The 20,176-nt window shown below is 31.9% G+C and overlaps 3 protein-coding genes across 4 annotated transcripts in view; 1 reads left to right on the top strand and 2 right to left on the bottom strand.

Annotated features, from left to right (window-relative positions):
• The window catches only part of M7BP (Myosin-7a binding protein), a 133,659-nt gene that overhangs the window by 76,303 nt on the left and 37,180 nt on the right, over positions 1–20,176 (bottom strand). The gene's annotated exons all lie outside the window — the stretch shown is intronic.
• On the bottom strand, positions 2,999–3,561 carry LOC137927052 (uncharacterized). The gene has a single exon (XM_068770837.1). The coding sequence runs from the start codon at positions 3,403–3,405 to the stop codon at positions 3,172–3,174; it is 234 nt and encodes a 77-aa protein (XP_068626938.1). The 5' UTR covers positions 3,406–3,561; the 3' UTR covers positions 2,999–3,171.
• On the top strand, positions 9,949–15,275 carry LOC137927050 (uncharacterized). Its single transcript, XM_068770835.1, has 2 exons — positions 9,949–10,258; positions 15,022–15,275. Exons 1-2 carry the CDS (start codon positions 9,965–9,967, stop codon positions 15,202–15,204), a joined length of 477 nt encoding a protein of 158 aa, XP_068626936.1. The 5' UTR covers positions 9,949–9,964; the 3' UTR covers positions 15,205–15,275.

Here is a 20,176-nt window from a genome sequence, read left to right as displayed (position 1 = left end):
ACAATGAAGTAGCTATTAAATAAATATAAAATTTTATTTTAATGACGATCGAATGATTGTAATATAGGCGTCGTCTCCAATTTGACATTGACATTTCTTTTTGCAATAAAATTCAATTTATATTCTGTTTCCTTATTCATAAGACATGATTAGTTGTACAATATAAAGATAGCAGTATATAAATCGTTTGTTTTTTATTACAATCAATTACTATCCTTAAGTAAATGATATAAGAAATTTTATTTATTACTACTTCAGAAACGATATTATTTACATTTTTTACTTACCATTCAGTTGCGAATTTAAATGTTTGTGTATTTATAATATACGTATCCATTAATTGAGAATGCGTACGACAAACATCGGATATGTTAATTTTTATTTAATGGAATCAGGCGGTATTTTGCGGAAGTCCATCCTAAGTAGGAAAAGAACCAATATTTAGCCACTTCCGCACATGCAGTCGTGCATGCAACAAAGTGAACTTTTTCTCTTTTTGACTCTGTGTTTGGCACTAATCGGTGCAACATAACTCCTGAGGATGTTCCGTGGAGGGGTGAAATGCGTGTTGAGTGATTTAACGGTGGTAGTTGTGTAATTCGCATTGTTTGCCGTATACGCATTTATCAGCGGGCTGGCGAGCGGTGCACTTTGTTGCACGACTACGACTGCATATGCGGAAGTGACTAAATATTGGTCCTTTTCTTACTTATGTTATTTTTTCATCCTATATAGACGAAGCATTTGACCTCTGTCCCAAGATCTAAGATGCTTGTGGCATCCTATTCGCACTAGTCTGGAAAACTTCTAAGTTATAATCGTCTGGAAACAATAACGCCGGTAGGTTGTTACACACCTTGGCTGTTCGCACTATAAAAGTATTAGCAAAACGCTTTTTTTGTGGCCTCCGCTATTGGGGATCTCTCCTTCCACCCCTATTTAGTTGGGAACAAGGTTTTTTTATTTCTTATCAATTTTTCACATAATCATTTTATTTTCTTACTCCACATTCACATTATCTCGTTTTCTCCCTCTATTTTACCACATTTCCATCTTTTTTTCTCAATCATTCCATTCCTTTCATCCATTTTCAAACACTGCAGTTATATTTGATTTATTATATATCACAGATTTATTATTTTTGATTTACATTTTTTCCATCAGTATATATCACATTTTATCACAGTTTTTAGTTATAGCATTTTAATTTTATTTTCAGTGACTTTTATTTCAATCAGATTTACAATGACTGTTGTCTAGTTATGTTTTATTTCTAGCAAAACTTGAATTTGAATTTCAACCATGTATGGATGTCGTGAACACGTGCGTCTTGTCCGATGGAAGGAAGGACATGGAAGAATTATTTCAGCAGCCAGTGAGCAGTTTTTAGAAACCAATAAACTGGCAACATTTTACCGATAACTCATACTGAAAATCAACACTATGGTTAACCATTACAGCAGTACTTAGGTTCCATATTGTTTATACTGTTATTTTTTCTATAACATCTTGCTTAAATAAATAAACTTAAATAAATTTAAAAATTTTGGTAATTGGATGCGTAGTTTACTTATAATAATTGTAAGTCAACAATATACCTTCTTTTCTTTCTTCTTCTTTATTTCTGTCATTTTAAGTTTATATGTAGATAAATAAAAACAAATGTGTTACCAACTCGCATAACTTTTGAACGGCTCAATCAACTCCACTATCTTTTTGTGCAAATCTTCATTTACGCTCGAAAGAGATATTTGTGTAGAGGAAAATGGAGATAAATGACAATTGTAATTTTTTTTCTAAATAAAACATTATGAAAATAGGGACATAGTCGTCTGTAGCTTTCAATTACCTATTTAACGCCAATAAAAACTTTTAAAAATACTTTCGTTATAACGGAAATACAATATCATTGTTAGTAATATTTAAAAGAATATATATATTTTTTTAAATTATCGGCCTATTTTATTAATTTTACTTCAAATCTATAGCCACTGTGAAATATGTTATTTATTTACTTTTAACACTACAAGTCTGTTTAAACACACCTAAATACACTTTGTTTAAAAAGGTAATTATGAACATCTTTATAGATTTATTCAATTATAAATAATTTAATTTAACTTAATATTTATATATTTGACTCTATATTAACAGAGTAAATCATATCAATCTGGTAAAATTAGCACAGACGGTGGTCTTATCGCAAATGGCCTACTCTTGTACACAAACTTTTGGACTAATATACCAAAAAACAAAATTGGAACTAGCGGCCGTCAAGTGGTAGAAGGGTTTGATTTATTTAAAAATATTAGCTAGCAATGGTAGATGGTTAAAGAGGTCATATAAATATTGTTGGTTATAGATTCTAGTATTTCTCGCTTCTCAAACTTACACTACACTCAGAACAATGTACAAGTACAGCACAGGTATAGTACTTCGTGCAAACATCATTATTGTAACTGTTAAACGACCTGCCGGAGTAAACTTATTATTTCGGACCTCCATTCCGAGAGCTCAATTCCGATGAAGCTGTACAAAACCAAAACGACTAGAAGCGTCACGTCATATCACATATGGATAACATATAAAACCTATGTATACCATGATTAAAAAGTTCATGATTTTTCTATAAAGAGCTTGGTTCCCAACTGTGGGAAAATTTCAAGATTAACATGATAATTACGAACTTTGATTTCATCTCTTTAAGAATTCTTCAAGTACATTTATACTCATTGGAAATATTTTATAATTATCTAAATATTATAACAGATACCATTGTCAGAAATTCACATAATTATATTATTTCAACACCAAAAATATGTGAAAATTACAACAATCAGATATTATCGATATAAATAAATACGTTGTCTTTGTTGTTAAAAAAAAAACTTCGTATTGTTAATATATTATGTACTTTATTTTATTAATACCATTATTAATTCTTATATCTAAATCTTGGTAATTATTTGTACTAAATTTACATCTTAATGTAGTTGATTGTTTGTTTTTGCTAACATTGTCCCTCCGTTATCACTGTATAGTAGCCGTTGTCACTAATAGAATTCAACACTTAACTTCCTTGTGAAATAATTTCAAAAGTTCGCGAACAAACATTTGCAACCGGCTGTCGATTGTGACACTACACATTGCGGAACACAGCGCTGTGTTTCTTCAGTCATCGTCCATATCGAACCACATGGAAGTGACACTCCCGGAGCCCTGTTCCCGTTGTTCCTCCGTGATAATCTTCAGCACCACTACCTCCATCATGCACAGCGCGAATAGTATTACGAATATCGCGAAATTTGATCCTTGGTGGTGGAACTGGAAGGAGGTGGGTGCAGGTCCGGGGGGCGGCCAGGCGGCGACGTACGTCGCCAGGGTGGAGACTCCGGAGCAGGCCATCCTGAGTTAGGTCATGTTCGAATAGTTATCGATATTACGAGCGTATAGAGCTCCGCGGACGTGCCACTTGGCCGAGGCGCAGTCAAGCAATGTAGCGCTGCACTGTTGTAACGCACTGGACGCTTGTGAAATGTGAATCGTTTCAGTCGGGCCCGCGCGTTGGGAAACGCTGGACGCAACCGCTTTGCGGCCAAGGCTGCCGCTCGAGCGCTCGCTGCGCTGACTGACCTTTGCTCGCAATACGTCCCACCGATCTGACATACGATTTTGTTTTTTTTTTTCACCATATCGATTATTATTTTTCTCCAACATCGATATGCAGTCCATAGAGAAGAAAATATATATAAATGTTTATAAAAATTTAATAGCTATTTTATTCCACAGTTCATTACACATTTATTGTTATATAAAACTATATTTTTATTTTAAAACAATTATTATAAATAATAAAAAGTCTTATTCATGTATTTACTTTGCGGTTTCAGCTTCAAAAGTAACTCATCCTTTGACTTACGTTCACTATTTATTATACAGGCCGATTGGAAGTAGCTGTAATTTTTATTATTGCTCATTTCTTGTTTATGGTACTCTATGTACAAAATGGTTTCAGAAATAATAAACAATGTTTTAATAACGACAAAAAAAAAAGATTTTCAAAATTAGTACATATTAAAATTAATTATCTGTTTAATATCACACCCTGTACACTTTCATTTCACATCAATTAATGTAGAATGTTTCAAAGTAATCACTTACATGCTTATTGTAAATAGGTGTAAAGGCTTTAATTGATTTTACTGACAAAAGCCTATAACAAATCATCATATAGTACATGTGTTGTTTTAAGTACGTTCTGAAATTATTAAAAATAATAGTCGTAAAACAGTAAAAATTAAAAATAAATTTTTGTATGTTTAAATAAATAAATAAATGACATTACCAATTCATTTTCAGATCGGTACTTTTAAAAGAAGATTTAGCTACAAAACTGTATAGTCTAGTTTTGTAGCTTTTTTTACCTCTAATCTACATATTTATTTATCCTTTTTATTTGTGTAATTTGTGATTTAATTCCTTATAAGCGTTCTCTACCTGTTAAAGTGGTAAAGTGATAACTATACAATACTATATGTTATATGTTTATCGTATAGATATTATATTAATTATTTAATTAGTAATAAATTAACATTTTTTATTGAAGATTAATAAATTTATGATTGCCGAAGATAATGACATTCTATGGTGATTAAAAATTAAAAAACAAACGCTATTGTACAAGAATCAATTATTTATTATTGTGTTCAATGGATAAACATTCATTTACATTTTGCAATGAGTAAATTTTCTTTTTTACGTTTCAATTGTAATATTTAAATCTAGATGTTTAGTTTAGTGACGAAAGACTGTAAGGAGGTTATACAGATTAACATACAAATTAATAGGAATTTTATGGATACAAAATTAAGTGGGTAGGCCTTACAACGCACAGACTACTTACTAACTTATGAGCGCTAGTGCCTTTAAATTCCAGAGGAGAAACCACGGCCCATCTTGAAGTAAAGCTGTCCTATTTTTTGTTAGTCGCAATACACATCTACTCTAACTTGTTAGACCTCGTAGTACCTCTTACTATCTCAAATTATCTATCTCTATCTCTTATCATTGTTTTATGTGAATCTTAATTTCATTGTCATTATTATACACACATACAGTATGATGTTATATGCATGTATGTTTGTGTTTTTATTGTTTCATTTCTCTATATATAAATAATTTACTTTTAATTTATTTAAACCATATTTTAAGTAAAATTAACATTAGCTTTGTATGTGATATATTTATGTTGTACTATTTCTAACTTTTCTATTTATATTACACAAACTTAATCAGCGGAGCCTGATGATCTGGCAGCGTAAATCCTTCATTACCTGAAGTCGTACTATTGTAAATCTATTGAAGGCATTTGTTCAGAAAAGAACAAATGCCATCAATAGTTCCACGACTACCACTGCATGTGCGGAAGTGGCTGAATATTGGCCCTTTTCTTACTTAGGATGGACTTCCGCAAGGTAACGCCTGATTCCATTAAATACAGTAAAAAACTTCCTCTAGTCTGGCTATTAATTCAAAACTTCTGTTTAGCACTTAAATAATTTTTTATTCAAAGAAAATAGAAAGATATATTTATGCATATATGTTCACATCCATGTACTTGGAACAGATAAGGATATAAAAAAGTTTTCATTTTACTTTTTTTTTAAATTTACAAAAGGTTAAGTAATCAATTACGATAAAGATAATAAACTTTTTTAAAGTAAATAAAATCAAAATTTAAATACTTTCTACTTTTGTTACTAAAAATATTTTTGTATAAAAATTATTTTGTTATGCGAGTAAGACAGATAAACCTGTGCGGAGCTTGAAATTTCAAAAACAGTTGCTTTCGTTAATTCATATATTTGTAAAACAATGAAGCCGGCTCCATACTTTCGGATAATTATTTTAGCTAAATAGATATCATGATATAGGTCACTGGCTATAAGCCGGTACGGGTTATGTAGCGAATATGTAATGTAGATCACATATTACCGGAAGGTATATATGATAAACTCTATTGATATCAACGATAACATAGTTTCGATGTTTTTAAATTAGTTTTTAATCTATTTAGGCTAAGCAGTGGGTAATCTGTCTGTGTTGTTATGAATTATGAATCGTACTTGCGAAATATAATACGTATTGGCAATATGAAGTAGCGGCCATAGGGTTCTGGGAGACCACGGCCAGGCAAGCGAAGGGTCTTTGAGCCAGAGACTACACAGACAACCTTTTAAAAGTCATCAAAAGACTAACTTATCCAGTGAGAATAGATAAAAAAAACTTATTCTGTTGAAATCTCAGGATGTTATATATAGCAGTGGATGTCTTACGTCTAAAATGATTCGAAACAGGAATGATTTAAATGAAATATTACAAATCTATTTATTTTTAAATCTTATTTTTTAACCGATAGATGCCGTTTGCAAGGCGTAATCCTTCCAAAAAACCGGTCTAGCGCTACCCTCATTCAGCGACATCTAGTAACTATCTCGATCGGTCTACCTTTTATATCACATAAGAATATTTCCAGAACAGCTGAATTTGATAGAAACTATAATCAAACTAAGTTTACCTGTTATAGCAACCTATAACTTAAAAATACAAGGATTCCTAACGCCTTCTGAGCTGAGAAAAACCTACAAGTCAGACGTGTTTTCTTTATGTCGTTACTTTAACAACATCTTTTATACCTTAGTAGAGCAATTCGTTTCTAAGTTTTACTATCAATGAAAATCCTTCACAGTGCATGATTTTTATTATATTATTTATACATGGATTTGATATATTATATATATAGATATATTATGATCACGTCGCGGTAATATCTATGCTGTAATGTTGCCTAGTGTTCATCAACTTATCACAAAATGAGTTGCAAAATAAGTTGGCAGAGAAAAGGGCGCGTGCGTTTGGCCTCTGACCTTAGATCCCAACAATTATAGTTAACTTAATTATTACTTAATTATTACGCGGCCAATTATTGTTAACAATAATTGGTCGCATAAGGTAGGTGCAATTTTATACACAAATACCTCGCTTTGCGTCGTTTCGTTTTGCGTTTTTTTCGAAGTTGTGTCGCTGCTTAATTAGTTCTAATTTTCACTGTGCCTCGTTAGATTTTCGAGGTTGCGTTGTTTTGGATTCGAATCTTTAATTTTTTAATTTTCTTTTTTTTCTAAAAGACGGCAACACTTTTATTTCTAATTGAACCATGCCATCAAAACTCAGGGATTCCCTTTCTAACTAAAAACAACGCAATTTATATACAGTTTTATTTTCACTTTGTTTTGCTAAATTTAGAGTTCAGTTTCAATTACGTGGTGTGTTGTAATGTAGTGTGTTGTGCTTTTTTAATTTTAATTTTATAAATTTATAAAATTTTTACGTGTTGTTTCTGTTACAAAAAAAAGTAAATATTTTTCCAATTTATTTATTGGCAGAGACATATCATTTTTGTTTTTTAAATGTTTACTTTGTTAAATTTTCTTTTTAAAAAGTAGTATTTTCGTAACCCTGGAACCTATCTTCGTTCTTTACATGGTTTGCTATAGAAAATCTTAATAAATAATTCACTTTGCGACGTTTCAAATTGCGTCGTATTTTTTTGGAACGTAACTACGACGCAAAGTGAGGTATTGGTGTACTAGAGATCGTCACAAACTTCTTAACTGTATTGTAATATTATACATGGTTCTACAGTCATTATATACATTACTATAATTCCATTAACTAGGTCCTAAATTATGACGAAAGATAGAGTTTATCTTTATTTATTGTACTTATCTTTAGGCAATTTTTGCAATAGGACATGTGTATGTCTAAATGCTTAAAAAGGCACAAGTAATATATGGTGCAGCCTATCTAAAAATCAATTGTCTCAGAAATAATACATAGCGTAATGATAATATAGATGATATATAAAAAGTGTACTGCCAGAAGTAATGGCCTATTGCATTCCAATAAATAATATAGTTTTATAACCTCTTTGGTAATCCATGAACAATATACTAAAAGTAAATCCAGGTGTTTCGACTAACAGTAGTATAAATATAATCTTACAACTATTTGAGCAAAATGTTGTATATTTTAATTTGAAGTTGATTTTAATTTATCTCAAGATGTAATATTAAATAGCAAAAGGTATATAAAACTATTTATATACGTAAAGAAACTAGTTTATTTAATAATTCTATTTTCTATGCCGCTTATTTCATATCGGTAAAGCAGTCGCTGTTTCACCTTGTCACTTCATAGATGGCGCTGTTAATAATGTTATGATGTCATCCATTGCGGTCGCCGGTCGGTAAAGCAGTTTGTATTTGAGATGTCAGTTTTAATTTAAAATATTGCAGAATAAACTTTTAAAAGGAATCGACAATTTAAATAATGTCGTTTCTCTGTTTTCAGAACAACGCATTATTGTTTTTTTGAAGTTTGAAAGTTTTTATATAATATACAATATATTATCGACCGCTTATTATCTTTGTTCAATATTTGCATATGTAATTAAAATAAAACACATTAATTATTTCTATTTATAGATGTTATCTGTAATCCACATTCTAATACACGTTTTATTATAATGTTGCAAGTTTGTAATATTATTTTTACTATCTGGGTATTTATATTCAACTTTTTTTTTATTTATTGTCGATCTTAAGTTGATAGTGTAGATCTTCCTGTGTTTTTCGTACTATTTATAAATCATTGAGGATATAATTAAAACTAGGCAGCCATTATTTAGCGAAAAAAACTATTATAAAAAACAACTTGTAAATAAATAATAGAATAAATAAATAAATAAATAAGTAGTGTTGTTATATAGATAATCGTAATACTTTTCTCTATTAAATAAATTATTTTCTCTTTCAGATATGTATCTAGAACACGCTAGAAATGCAAGTTAACATATATCTAAAATTAGAAACGCAAACGGTAAAATTAAAGTCTGTGGAATAATCTCAGATTACATTTACTTTGACCGACCATGACCGGTCATTGGCAAAGTTACGAAATTGTTTTGTTATTTATTTTTAATATATAACAGTATTGGGTATTAAAACATATAGTCTGCTTAATATTAAGATTGATGAAGAAGAAGGAAAGAGGTTATATATATCTCCTGTATGTATACATATATATATACGAGTGCTTGATAATTTTGGACATTTTGTCATGAGGACAGCTGACAAGCTGCAGAAGCTGATGATGCAAAATAGAATGTAAAGAGGTAGTCGATACAACGAGGGTCTGACTAGAACTGCTTCACTCTGGACAACTTAGTATACGATGCCATAGTGGTGGGCAACTATAGGGTGTTTTTTTTAATGCCCCCGCTATTGGGAGCCTCTTGTACCCCTGTTTTGTTTGGGACAGGGACTTTATTTACAAATATTTTTTTCAGGGTTTTATCTTTATTCTACACTAACTTTCATTCTTCTCAATTTCTTTTATTCTTTCCTTTTTCCTTGTATCCTTCACAATATCTTGCAATTTTTTTGTTCTTTCATTCCTACTTGCTTTCATCGTCTTCCTTTCCTCATCATTTTACTCTTAGGTGGCTAGGTACAATTTTATCTATAGGGTTTGTTGGTGTGAGGTCATTCTGCTAAATCTTGTTATGACCTTGAACTGACCTGAAACAAGGCCACTCCCACATCCAAATAGTATAGGTTGATGGCGACTTACAACCAACGCTTTCTGACGACCTTTAAAAGGTAGCTTGTCCTCTCGTCCGAATGTTCTACATTGCGCATGCCGATTCGTGATCTCTTCTCTAGAACTTTAAGATCCCAACGACGACTCATTTCTTTTATAATTAAATTATTAATTTATTTATATCTTCATTACATTATCTTATTCAAACAACCTATTTGTAAACTTGTCAATCTAAAATGACATCTAGTGTCAATGAAACAAATTATGGCATAAAGATTTCTTGACACATTCATAAGGTAATATGTTTATTTACGTAATATACAAAGACGAACCGGAGCTATCGTTGATGAGGAGACGTTCCTCTGAACCAGAACCGGATCCTTCTGTTGAGCAAACATTACTCCTAAACCCTGACTGCCATGTGAGAGTTATGCTGGAGTATATACGGAAGAAGTGTAAACTTGGTATCTACACGCAGTTCGATCTCTGTGATGAGGAAGGGTTCCTGAAGAGGCTGTTCACCTACGCGCCTTACACCAATGCAGCTGACTTCTTCGAGCACAGGAAGACTTACTACGTAGTTGTGTTAAGACAGGTTAGTTTCTTTCCAATTGCCAGAGAAACCGTACACCTTTTTATGCAAAAACAAAAGCAACTCTTAAATATTTAATGGAAACAGGCGTTACCTCGCCGACTCTGTGTTTAGCACTAATCGGTGTAACATAACTCCTGAAGATGCCCCGTGGAGGGGTGAAACACGTGTTGAATAATTTGTCAGTGGCGGTTGTGTGATTCGCATTGTTTGCCGCATACGCATTTATCAGCGGGCTGGCGGGCGGTGCATTTTATTGCACGACTATCACTGCATGTGCGGAAGTGGCTAAATATTGGTCCTTTTCTTACAAAAGCAACTCTCCAGCCAGCATTTATATATTATATTACGGTAAGTATTTTCTCCTATTCGAACCTAAACCCTGCAAAATGTAGTTGTCCTAGTTACGAACGTTGCTAACGTGATCTTTATACGTGAAACAGAAGTGATACAGAGTGTCAGCTGGAGAATGGAAGAAAAATAGAGAGTTGAATTATCACCTTGCAATTGAGCGACGATGTCGTCCACCATTTTAAAGTTTTAAAGTTCTTGTCCCAACAATATGATAGCGGGAACGAGGCCCTCAAAAACGGGGACCATTAATAAAAACCAGGGTCATCCAGAGAGCAATGAAGAGGGCGATGTTATATGAGGTTTATAAAAACAAAATAAAAAAAAAAAAAAATAAATGTACCTAGCCTTAGAGTAAGAAGATGATGGAAGAAAGGCGAGGAAAGAAAGAAGGTATAAAAGACCAAAACGAAAAATATTGTGAAGGACGAAAGTAAAGAATGGAAAATATTGTGACGCGTGAAAGAGAGTGTTTAATAAAGAAAACACTAAAAAAATTATTGAATAATAAAGTCCCTGATCCCAATAAGTTAAGGGTACGAGAGGCCCCCAATAGCGGGGGCCATAAAAAAAACAGGGCGATGTTCGGATTTTCGTTGTGAGATCGAATCATAAATGAGCAGATGAAAGCACCAAGATCATGGATGTAGCCTGGAGAACTGCTCGTCTGAAGCGTTCGAGTGGCGACCAATAGCTGTGGGTAGGTTTCCCACTGGGTGGACCGACTACACGTTAAGGTGAAGGAATGTCGCTGGATGTGGGCAGGGCAGGGATCTTGCAGTGGGCGTCCATCAGCTGGAAATAAGAATAACTCCTGGCGTTACAAAGTATAGCATGACAGCTAGGAAATGAGAAAAAAAATATAAAAACACGTACTTTAGAATCCTTTGCATAGTATTTTAGATACACAAACAAAAACAGTATACGATCCCACGTTTTTAAATATCAGGCAACATAAATAAAATATACTCGACAGAGAGAAATGAGCGCCGTTAATAATTGATTTCAAACATTGTTATTTATGTTTTGATATTAAACACGCCGGAGATAATGTCATACGATGTTTACATTACTTAATAGTTCATAAAGTCAATGCGAATTGTTTAAATCTCATTAGTGGGGTTATCGATAAATTTCTTAATGTATTGACACCATTGTTGGAAGGCAGGCTTCCTTTTAAAGAGATTGTTTAGGTTTTAGACACCATTGCGACTTGATTAATATACCAGAGTTTCTAATGAGAGATGATTATCATGTGAAAGATTTCTTTGATAGACCTGAGCTGTTGAAGTAAGAATACACAATATTACTGGCCAATAACCGCATAGATACTTTTTAGAGTTAGGTTTTTATTGTTCGTTCCATATTCAAATTTGGACGCCGATTTAAATTCGATCGTTGTAGACAGTTGTTTGTAAATAGCCTTTGTAATATGTACTAGATATATAAAAATTGGTATTAGTTTCCTCGACATTAGAGACGAAAGAAGTATGTGCATGGTTCTCTTTTCTTTTCTACTATCTGCATAACTCGTCATCATCATGCCAGTCTATAGATATTGACTGCAAGGCATAGACTTCCCTCAAAATTCAGCCACTTCCTAGGAGGCCTACCCACACCGCGCCTACAGGCACATGGTCACCAAACGAGGTCCTTTTGTCTCCAACGGCCACCGGTTGCACGTGCCACGCCCACTGCCACGATGAGCAGTTCTTCGAGCTACGTCGTTATTTTACTTAGTCCTTCAGCGAACCGCCTCATTTTTAAACCGGAGAGCATTGCTACGAGAATACTCGTCTTAACATTAAAACTTTGTCATCTTAATTTTGTCCGAAGTAAAAACAGATATTTACCATTTCTTTAGTTTAAGTAACAGACCAGTGTTGCAAGCGGTTTAGAACGTTCGACCCTCGCAAAGCAGCTTACTGCATTTGTAATCTATGCAATAGTGAAAGATTCAAGGCCAGCGTTGTTTTCCGGCTCGGGCGTCGTCTGCCCTCTCACTTTCACCTCACACTACTTGCGCATGCGCATGTATGTGACTCAAATGTTTATGACCGGATTTTAGATCCCTTTCGTCTCTCACAAGTTAAGATGTTGATGAATAATGGTGGAAAATTCTAAAACTCTTTCATTTCATCATTGTTGTTAGACGTCCAATGTATACTTATGTACACTAGTATTGTTTAATATGTTTTTTTTAATTTAGTGAGTTTAGCCTAGCGATCGAATAATGAGACGATTGTAAGTTGTGGCTTCAATTCCTGGCATCTTTATAATTCACACTTGGTGCATTAATTATAGGATTCCATCTGCTAGCAAAGAAGTTTCCAAAAGATGGACAGCAGCGTCCTCTGAATACCATAATATCACACTGATATCTTTGGGGGTGGCGTAAACCTTGTCGTCTGACCCTCGTCTGACTGACACGATGCTCTATCTAAAGACCAATGGTTTAAAAAATAACGAATAACGTAATGATAATATAATAAGAAAAAGTGTTCTCAAAATTCGGGGAATTACATATTAAAAGTATTATTCTTAACGATCTGTTTCAGTACTGCTAAAAGTTATTGCCCTGTCATATAGCGACATAAAAATAAATCAATATCACATATTTCAGAGTAATCACATCGTACAGGATGATTGTGAATAGGCGCATAAGCTTTAAAGCTTATAGAGTCACTCAAGACTCAGTGTTTGGCACTAATCGGTGTAACATAACTCCTGAAGATGCCCCGTGGAGGGGTGAAACACGTGTTGAGTGATTTAACGGTGTTAGGTGTAATTCGCATTGTTAGCCGCATGCGCATTTATCAGGGGACTAGCGGGCGGTGGAGTTTGTTGCACGACTACCGCTGCATGTGCGGAAGTGGCTAAATATTGTCCTTTTCTTACTTAAAGCTTATTACTGACAAATAAAAAAATACTTATAAAGTTTTTAGATCTATAACCAATCACCTGTATTGCTTCATTGCAGAATAACTTTCAATATTAATGTCCACTTAAGAATAACGTATATTTATTTCTTAATAAAATAATTTTGACAATTTCCGCTTGACAATGTATTTGACATTGCATTTTTTTGTAATATATTTTTTATAGATATTTTTTAAATAAATAAAATTATACATGTATAAGAAAATCAATGTACAAAAGGTAAGTGCTAGAGAATAAAATCAAACTTGTTTTACCTATCTATATGCTCCTGAAATTAAGAACTTTTTGTGTGAAACGTTGTTTTCAGAATATTATCCCATAGTCCCTGAATTAATATTAAATAGAATAAAAAAAATGTATTAAACAAAAATTCGTTAAATAATCTTATTAAGTTTTTAAGGTTTTTAATTTTTTTACATGTTCCTTCCTGCCTTCACAATATCTTTTAAGCCGTACTTTTCTCCTTCCCATGTTTTATCTTTTTTCATTTGTATATCTCCTTCCATATATCGCTTTTTTCCCTCATCTACATTCCCTGATAATAGTTTTATATTCCATCACACTCATATTAACAAAATTCATTTTATTTTTAGATTTAAAATTAGAAGTAAAACCCATTCTGTTTGTTTTATTAATTTTTATTTTCATCATTTGCCTGTATTACTTTTTATTTATTTTTTTCCAATTATGTTTATTTCGTGCCAGTATTATAGACCCTTTGTATCGTGGTTCGAGTCATCCATATTTATTGAGATCTGCACCAACATTTTTTACAAAACTCAAGGAATTTGACTCTTATTTTACAGAATACGAACAGTTTACTTTGGTTGCACAAACTTTGTATTTATATTAGCAGCGTTACATGATACAAGTTACCCGTAGGACATAATGAAATGACATAAATATATTGTATATATAATTTATCAGTAAGTATATTAAAAATTAGTCTTAAAAAAATCGAAAAGCAGTGAAGTCTATAAACTTCCTTATTCAAATGTTTTCACCTTGTAACTTTATAAATCCGTTTTTTATTTTAAAAATATGTAAAAATCAACTCATATTTTTGCACTATTTAAATTTATTATATTCAAAAAATTTTAACGAGGACAAAGACTTAATTTAATCGTATGAAAACGCAGCTTTATAAGCACGTGGCTTAATTGGTAGACCTTTTAATATACAAAGCTTATAAAATACTGGTAACAAGTAACTAACCTACATGATGTAGTAGGCAACTAAAAATATCGTGAATTTCGACCGTAAGAAAAAGAAACCTTGACCATAACTTTTGAATGAGATGAATAAAAACTTATTTTAATTCTCCAATTATAGAAATAAATAAAACAAACATTTCGTGTCTGCGTTTATATTTTTTCTCATGTTTGTTATGTAATATGTATATATCTGGAATAGTAATAAAATGTAATCTATTCTTAATATAACTAAATAATTTACCAAGTCCTGTTTTGTTTAAGGAAAGTGAAATGCGAATCTCGGTGTTGCCACAGCTCAACCACGACAATCTACTATACGAGGAGCTGAAGGCGAAGATCAGGTACAACATGACAGGTGACAGCAGCCATACATCACCGCCGTCCAAGATCTCCACGGTGATACTTAGTAAAACATCGGTTAAGCCAATTATTAAAAAGAAATAAATATTTCGACCTCCTTAGTTAATTAATATACAATAATATCGACACACATATTTGCTATTTATTTTTAACAGGCGTTAATTTGTATTGTTATTTGAGTTAATATATTTTATAGGGCCCGTAATTTTACTTGATTTTAAAAATGGTACGTACTAATGATACAAAACTGTTATTTTTCATTTTAGACGAGTTTTTTGGCCTTTTCGATTATCAGCCTAGGCCGATAGCTCTCGGTGCTTTTGCGCCTATAAATTCTACAAGGCTTGATGACTTCCTAGCCCAATAACTTAGGTTTTTAGAAGAGCCCTCGCAGTTTGTACTAAAAAGAGGTTCAGACTTAGCGAAGTTAGTTTAGGCAAAAGCACCGAGAGGCTGTGAATGTCAACAGGTAAATGGTATTTATCTGTTGTACTAATATATCGTTTGGTGGTAGAAATGAGCTCTGCAATCGTATTAATAACACGGTTTCATGCAATAGACTAAGACGATACACTATTCTCCAATAATACAATAATATTGGTTTTGAAGTGGAGACCACAGATCAGTAAGCGATGGTCTTTCTACCACAAGGTAGACTGACGAACTTGTTTACATCGACGGAAAACACTGGATGCAGGCAGTTTTCAATCAATCCTAATAGAAATCAATGGAGGAGACTAATGTCTAGCAGTTGACGTTTCGACTGAAATGATATTGATACAAAAAGATAGTGAATTAAAAAAGTTTTTAATACCGTGCAGACTTTGTACTGTCACACGTTATTGGCCTATCGCATACACAGATAAATAAAATTGGAGCGTCTGTAATATTAAAAAAAAACAACAAACTTTTTAATACACACGTATGAATATGTCCTGGTGCATATACCAAAAATATATATATTTTTTAATTTTTGTCTGTCTATTTCTTCCGACTATTCACTGAAATGGTTGAAATAATTTAGACGGGACTTATTTTGGCAAGTAGCTGATGTAATAAGCAGTAATAGAGGAAGCCAAGTTCTTTTATTTGAGAAAAAAATTGAACAAAAAAAGAAAGTTTTTATGTTAAATCTCCACGCGGACGTAGTTAGGCATAACTAGAAAAAAAATAATGTATAATTAGTCGGACTCATAATTTTTGTGATTGATGTATACCCATGATGCACCTGTTAAACGACTACATAAACTGTAGAAAGTAAACAGACGAACGCACAAATATCAAAGTGTATTTTATAAAATTTTCAAGTTTCTTCACAATTTCCTTTTTTTCCTAAGAAATTTCTATGGAGTATTAGGAAACTTATAAAGATAAATGAAATCGGTCAAGTTATGTCAAACCCAATGGAAATAAGGATTCATTGTTAATACACAGTATGATTGGTTACAGATAGAAAAATATTTCTCTCTTCACTTGTGTTTGTTATATATGATTACATTTTTTACATAACTGTTGGATTCTAATTCAGGAATATAACTTAATTACTAAATTATATAATTATTGTATAAACATAATACTTAACTTTTTATTAATTTTAACATTAGCGCGTTTAGCTCTGTCGCAAATGAATAAACATGCGTGCGCTGGACGCCATATCCGCGCAATGATCCTGACATCTGCGGCGGAAGTGGCGCGCGTGGGCCGGAAATCGGCGCCATTTCGTGAATGACAAGTGACGTTACGCCATCCTCTATACTTTTACGTTCGGAAATCATAAAAAAGGCAGTGCGTTGACTCGGACAGTCACTTCCGTTTTGTGTTTTGGATTATGTAAATTAAAGTTCAAGGTTATGTATGAGTTTGGTGGGTGTTTTGGAATATTCATGTATTCCTCTTCTGTAAATAATAGAGCGAACATAATGTAACATCTTTTGTTTATTTATTTATAAATACACGGCAGCAAGGTCGTACAAATTGTATAAGTAAAATGTAGACAATAAAAATACATTTAAAGATAGGAAATAGTGTAGTGTAGTAGCAATGAAAGAAAAAAATAATAAAAAGACAATGTTACCTCAAAATGACGAAGCTGTCAAAAATATACCTTGCATTAGGTGGTCATTCTGTAATATTTATCGCTCGAAATCGTTAATTATTTACGCAAATACAAAATACCAGAGGCTCTTTAATGCTTTCAACTTAACATACCATTCTTGAAGTAATAAAAATGGAAAAAATACTAGTTTTTCTTTAACCTTTTTATCCTGTTGTATTTTTTGACACTAGCGCTTAATGACATTTCGATAATTGTTTTAAATATATAAAAGCAGTATTTATTTAATATTTATTTATGTATTTATCAACATTGTTAACACACGTGAGTGTTGTAACGAATAAACGAGCTTTTGCTTGCTCGGCCATGAAATTGTGTCAGTGCGCTGATATGGCATATAATATCACAAAATTGAACGCTCCACTTAACTTCCGTAATAGGGGAAACGTTTCAATTGTCCACAGAATAAAAATATTCAATATGAAATATATTTAAATCGTTAAACACATGTAAATATTTAAGATAAATAAATAAAAGCTTTTAATATGTCTACGGTATTGTTAAATATCATAAATTTCTTTATTTTTATTAAATTTGTTGTATTTCATGTGGTTATGATCTTTTTAATGTGGTGTTGGAGAAAAATATTACAAATACCATAGACAAAGACGCCCAAATAAGTCCTTGAGTAAGTCCTTAAGTAATGATCAAAACTAGGCTCTGCAATATGTTACCATCAAGTATTTTTTGTTTATTTTGACCAGAGAAGCCTTTTTTGAAATATATCATCCTCATGCTAGTTGATAGACGCCCGCTACAAGGCATAGGTCTTCTCCTAGGTTCGCTACATTGATCAGTTCTGCGCAGACCATATCATTAACAATATACAACAATTTTAATATACTAATAAATAGAAGTTAAACTTAAACTGAGAATTCATGATGTCATAAACCTGCAATATTTGCAACATCGCGATTATATTTCCTATTAAATATTCAACATCTGTAACTGTGATTAATATCTCTCCAATATTAATTTCTATTTATATTATTAAAAACTTGTTCTTTCCAAATCAATCAAAAGTAAATGATTTTAACACAAATTCTTTGTTTTATATTGATTTTAAAATAAAAGCATTTACTAAAAAAAATTCTTATAATGTACGTATAATTTTAAATTACTATTTTGAAAAGATGTGCGCCATATTGGTCGCGCATGCGCAACAGACCGTTTCGCTAAAACAACGCGCCAACGGATCGGCCGCATGTTGTTCAAGTTTAGTTTCTATACATCTGTTGTATCTGACAATTGCTGTGATTAAAAATTTATATGACGAGCATAAATTGTTTTGGAATAGACATTATTTATATTCTTTTTTAATCTATAAATTTTTAATCTATAATTTTTTAATCTTTAACTTTGTATTTCTTAAGCATACAAAAATACAGATAACGAATGTATATTTTATTTAATTTTTCAAGTTTTATTTTTTAGGTTATACTGCTACCCTGGTATTACAGATTATATATGCATGAAAGTTAGATAATATTCTTTTTTCTTTTCATCCACAGAAGCTTTTATTTATAGCGAAATAGATGAGTTAAGTAAAAAGTCATAACATGAGACGAGAAAAAGGAATTTAGTGAAAAACACAATACCCGGCATATACTTACTCGTTGTTTTTAATCATGAAGTACAATCCAAAAACGATTAAAATAAAATTAATATCAAAAATATTCAGATGTATGTAACAGGTTAATGTTTTATATATATTTATTTGTATATATTATTTTGTAAGTTAATTTTTATAAAGGGGAACATTTGAAAGCGAAACATGATTTCGGCGTTACTTAAGTCATTAGCTTATAAATAATAGATTTTAAGGTATATAAATATATAAAACTTTTATTATCATCATATCAGCCGATGGATACGCTCTGCAAGGTTATCCACTTTTCATATATTTTTTAATAAGAGGCCGTCTGGGTTAACAGTAGCTTTGTTCAGTGATATTAATCTTGGCTGATTTTACAGCTTCAAGGATTCCGGAACTCACGCTGAAGGTAGCCAGTAGTTAAATTCACATTATTCTCAAGATATTTATCATTATTTAAAATTAAAATTTTGTTATAGAATTTTAATAACCTTATTAAAATTCTCCAAAGCAATTTAATTACTAATTTTTTAAAATTCGTTTACAAATTGGTTAAATTTAAAGAACAGTTAAAATTATGCGTAATTCAGTTACTTTTCGGCTGTTTATCTATAATTCTAACAGTTAACGCGTTTTCCAATAAAAAATTAACTAAAAAAATCGGCCACCGCTGCGACGTCTTTCGCCATTTCACGGTACAAAATGTTATTGCAAAATGGCCGCGATCTATAGTCTATTTAGAATCTATAGTAAAATAGTTTTAACTTATTAAACTGATGAATAAAGTTTCTATATATATCTAAGCTAATTATTATCGTGAACTCTAAACCTATATTTGTAAAGAGCAACTGTTGAGTTTCTCGCCGGCTCTCAGCAGAACTGCTTTCCGATGCGGTGATAGCTTCCTGTAGCAACAATGCCGACATTTTATGTTGATTGACGTTACAAAAGTGGTTATAAAAGCCAATTTGAATAAAGAATATTTTGATTACGATTCAGAATATACGTTAAATTTGTATTCTAACGATATACTTGCTAATTTGTGCAGTTCGAATTTTTAAGGTTAAATCAATTTGTTCTATTTTCAATACAGTTACGTGCATACCTTTTATCATATGACAAGGTCATTGTGTAAAATACAATAACAAGCTTCGATCAATGAAACAAAATTTATTTTTCTAATTCGATAATCATATATAAACTTTTTACAGACTGTACTGCCAGAAGTCGAATGTCGTATTCCAATAAAAAAAAATAGTGTTCGATAAATGATCACCAAAGTTGACGAACGACAACATACACATTTACAATACATGAACTGGCAAATACAAAAAGTTTCAACAGAACTT

This window comes from Battus philenor, unplaced genomic scaffold, assembly GCF_028537555.1.
Source record: "Battus philenor isolate CCGP_79_NKW_IND1 unplaced genomic scaffold, ilBatPhil1.0.hap1 SCAF_3, whole genome shotgun sequence".
Classification (NCBI taxonomy): domain Eukaryota; kingdom Metazoa; phylum Arthropoda; class Insecta; order Lepidoptera; family Papilionidae; genus Battus; species Battus philenor.
This window is presented reverse-complemented; position numbering and strand designations above follow the sequence as displayed.